General features: G+C 63.9%; 1 protein-coding gene across 1 annotated transcript; it reads right to left on the bottom strand.

Annotated features, from left to right (window-relative positions):
- Positions 1 to 304: 304 nt before the first annotated feature.
- FOXI2 (forkhead box I2) lies at positions 305 to 1944 on the bottom strand. The gene is made up of 2 exons (XM_068961803.1): positions 1449 to 1944; positions 305 to 765 (listed from the first exon to the last, which is right to left on the bottom strand). The coding sequence occupies exons 1-2, from the start codon at positions 1942 to 1944 to the stop codon at positions 305 to 307; spliced, it is 957 nt and encodes a 318-aa protein (XP_068817904.1).
- Between the last annotated feature and the right edge of the window lie 2369 nt (positions 1945 to 4313).

The following is a 4313-nucleotide window of genomic DNA, read 5'->3' as shown; positions in this document are numbered from 1 at the left end:
CAAAGTATCTTTGAGGGTGGGTCAGGCTTCCCTCGGAAAATCTGCGGTGAGCGCCAGCCTGTCGCCCCTTTCAGATGGAACCCTCTGGGAGCCTGGGAGCGTGGGTTCCAGGGCCAGGCCAACTGGAAGGACAGGGGAGCGCCCACTCGCCCCACCCGGATGGTCGCTGGGTGAGGGGTGCCAGGCAGCGGGGACCCTGGGCCCTGCACCCCCAGCCCTGCCCTGACTCCCGCCGGGGGCGCTCGCGGGGCCTTGAGCTCAGCGCCTGTGGTCCCCGCACTCGGGAACACTCCCCGGCCTCCCATCAAACTTCGTTCCCTTCCCGGGTGTAGACGAAGTGACCGACGTGGAAGCCGGTGGCCGCCATCTGCTGGCCAGCGGCGAAGCCGGGCGCGGGGCGGGGGACCTGGGGGCTGTGAGTGGCGATCGTCGTGGGTCTCCCGAAGGAAAAGTCTCCCGCCAGGCCCCCGGCAAAGGGGTTGAAGCCACCAGCCAGGGCGCCCACGGCCGAGGCCAAACTGGAGAAGCAGGTCGCGGCTTCGGGCGCGGGCGGGGACGCCGAGGCCCGCGGGGACGCCGAGGCCCGCAGGTCCGCGGAGGCGGCGCCCAGGGGCTCCAGATCGGGCGCCCTGGCTCCGGCCTGGCTCCGGGGACCCGAGGGTGAGACTGCGCTCGCCTCCCCCCTCCGCTTCCTTTTCCTTCGGAAGTTCCCGTTGTCAAACATCTTCTCGCAGTTTGGATCCAGGGTCCAGTAATTGCCTTTACCTGCGGAAGAAGAAAGGGACCGGCTCAGAAAAAACGGGGTCTGGCTGAGGTGATGGGTGAGAAGGTGAGAAATGGAGGTCAGCTCCAGAGGGATTCCCACCGGCCCCTCCATGAACCCTTACCCCCACCCCAAACCTTGAGGGGACGCTGTGTACCGGATCGGGCGTCCACAGCGAAGGACGATGCCCGAGAAATACAGAGCCTCGCCCAGGGCAAGGCCAGAGAGGAGGCCTATGAACTGAAGAAAGGAACTCGCTCTCTGGGCATCGCTTCGCCAGTGGGGCGGAGCACACCTCGCCAGGCCTCTCTGCAGCCTCCCAAAGAGGCATCGCTTTTGTCTTAACCTTCGTGGGGGGAGCCGCCGTCATCCCCACTTTAAGCAGAGGGCACGCGCCCCTGAGAGAGGCAATTCCGAAGGCCGCCCCGGCAGGCTAGCTCTCCCGGGCTTCTCCTTCTCGAGAGCGCCCCGAGAATTAGAGACTCAGTTGCCCTGGATGTGAACTCAGGGCTGCGGTGGTCGGTCGGATTCCTGGAGCCCGTGGGCGGCCTAGGCCGTGTCTCCTCCCCACCCTCCTCCCGCCTCGGCTCCCCTAGCTGGGAAGCCTGGACGGTCAGGGCCGCCAGGTCCCTCGAGTGCCCGCAGCCCGGAGTCCTGGCCTCGCGAGGGGGCGCGCCTCTGTTACCTGGGTCGTCCTCGTCGCGGGGCACCTTCTTGAAGCAGTCGTTGAGCGACAGGTTGTGGCGGATGGAGTTCTGCCAGCCCGCCTTGCTGCGCTTGTAGAAGGGGAAGTTGCCGGCCACGTACTGGTAGATCTGGCTGAGCGTCAGCTTGCGCCGCGGCGCGCTCTGGATGGCCATGGCGATGAGCGCCGAGTACGAGTAGGGCGGCCGCACCAGCCTCAGCAGCTCCTGCTGGCCGGGCAGGCTCAGCCACGCCAGGTCGGCGCCTGCCAGGGCGCTGGGGGCCGCGAGGAGCGGGCCGGGGGCCCCGTAGGGGGCCGCGGGCACTGGGCCCGGCGCATAAGACGCGGAGCTGAGAGCGGGCGCGTTCAGCCACAGGCGCTGGCCGGCGCCCACTGCGCCCAGATCTCCGCGCGCGTAGCCGGAGGGGCGCGCGGCCGCCCGGGCCTGGCCGTGCGGGGCCGCAGAGGGCCCCGAGCCGTCGCCGTACTCGGCCATGTCCTGCCGCTCCCGGGCCGGGGCGGGTGGCTCGGCGCCCAAGCTCACGGGTGCACCATCCAGTGCGGCCGCCCGCAGCAGCTCCCGGTGTGGCGGCCGGGCCTCGCCCTCCGCCCTTTAAATGCCATCGGGGGCCAGAGCCCCAGGTGAGTGTCGGCGCACCGAGCCCCCGCCCGCGACAGCTTTGGAGGAGTGCTGTCTGCATTCCCGCCCCGGGGTCAGCTTTCCGCCCCGCCCAGGTCCAGATGCGCTCGGGCCGAGTTACTCTGGTAATTCCCAGACCCCGTGTCTCCTGCGCCGCCTGACACTGGCACCCCGGGCCCCCGGCGTTACCAGCCCTGTCAGGCCTTTAGGGCCCCGCGGCCCTGGCTGTCCGCACCCTCCAGCAGCCACCGCGTGTCCTCCTTCAGGCCCCAAGGGTGCAGCGTGGGATTCCCCCTTGCTCGCCCGCCAGAGACTCCCTCCCGGCGTCTTGGGGGACACCCGGCAAGGAGCTAAGGCCCGCTTCCTGAGGCACAGAGTAGAGGGGTCGAGGCGGCGCGGCGGCGGAAGACGCGAGGGCGGGAGGGCAGGCCTGGCTGGAAGCGACCGTGGCGCTGGAGTCGTCGGATGTCCCCCGGCGATCTGTTTCGAGGTGGATCAGACCCCCTGTAAAGGGTGGAGACGCTGGAAGCTCAGGACACCTCGCTCATCTAGGGAGCCTGAGATGCGGCCCGGCTAGTCTGCGCGGTGGCCTTGTGCACAGGGTGGCAAAACCCTCCGCTGCGTTTCCCAGGACGCAGAGAAAACAGGGCCGTCCGGGTGGGGCGCCCGACGCCCTCGCGCGGTCCCTGGCTCCCGGCTTCGCTTCCCCTCGCGGAGGCTGATGCGAGGAAGACCAGGAGCCCCTGTACCCCACGTGCCCTCGCTCGGAGGATCGCTGATCAACGTTCAGAGATAATTAGAGGGGCCCCGAAATTCAGCGCCCGCGGTGGTAATACCCACGTTGGAGAAATCGGTCTCCCCTGGAACTTCCCCAGTGTCTCCGCACTTTGAGAGATGAGGAGGGAGCAGGAGGCGGCCCGCGGGTGGGGCTAAAGGTTAGAGTGAAAAGACGGGAGCTCTGGGGGAAAAGCGGGCCACGCTAGAGTTTCCAGTTTCTCTCCGTGTCGTCTTAGGCCGCTCAGGTTGTAATTTAGAATTTAACGTAAAACGACCAGCTTGTGGAACTGTTTCACAAGCACTGAAAGGGAGGGTCCGTCCATGGGCACACGGGATTCTCCGCTAAGAAGTAACAGCCCGTTGGGAAGTGGTTGGCGAACTACACGCATTTCTGCCTTTGGAGAGAGTAGAGAACAGAAATCCTGGTCTTTTGGCCAAGGACAGGAAAGCAACAGACCCCAGCAGATCACTGAAGTCAGCGCCTCATCCCTCCCTGCGCCCCCTTCTGGAAGATTCCTAATTGATGGCAAAGGCTTAGGAGATGGGAAGGCCTTTCAGAGCACCACCCCCATCCCTGCAGGGATGGTTTAAGAGGGAGGAGGACAGCGGTACCTCCTTTGGGAAGCATGCCCCTGATTCTTCCTATTCCTATGAAGAAACAGCAGCCAGAACCCTCGGTCTGCCAGTTAAGAGATCTTCAGAATGTGCTCACAGTGTTACACACACCCTGTCTCTGTAGACATGACAAGTTTTCTGGTGACTGCCCTGTCTAGGAGTCCTAAATAGGACTGGTCCTCTCCCTCGCATCTTTAGCCCGTCCCCTTTTCCTTTATTCTCAAACATGGCCCCACTGCCTACTTTGCAGGTAGGTCTTCCCATCCTTCCTTTGCCAGATTTTCAGGCGCACCTGTTTTCCTTCCTCTGGTCCCCATGGGAGAGGTGTCCCTGCTTCGTCATGCCCTTCTCTCCTTGCTTCTCTTCAGCAGCTCAGCCTCCCAAAGGTTTGTCTCTGTCAGCTGTTGATGTCCCTTCTGTCTGGAGAACACTCTAGTGCGGCCCAGACAGGCGTCCGCCCCCAAGATTCCACTGAAACTGCTCAGACACAGCCTCCAGTGGCCTCTGTCCCCCCGAGTCCAATGATAGCTCTTCCTCATGTTGCTCAGCTCTCAGCAGCTCCTGACGCTTTCTAGAATCAACAGCCCCTTCCCACCAGCTTCTAAACTCTGTCCTCTGGTTTACTTCCCTTCTCCAGCTCCTTCTCGGACTCAGCTCTATTCCAGGCCCTTTCCTCACTCTTTTTGCTTGAATTACTGGCCCTTAGCTCACAGTTTCTCAGCCTCATCACTATTGGCATATTGGGCTGGATAATTCTGTGCCGTCCTGTGCACTGTAGGATGTTTAGAAGCATCTCTGACCTCAGCCGACTAGATGTTGGCAATACTGCTCTG

Source organism: Capricornis sumatraensis, chromosome 23 (genome assembly GCF_032405125.1).
Source record: "Capricornis sumatraensis isolate serow.1 chromosome 23, serow.2, whole genome shotgun sequence".
NCBI lineage: Eukaryota > Metazoa > Chordata > Mammalia > Artiodactyla > Bovidae > Capricornis > Capricornis sumatraensis.
This window is presented reverse-complemented; position numbering and strand designations above follow the sequence as displayed.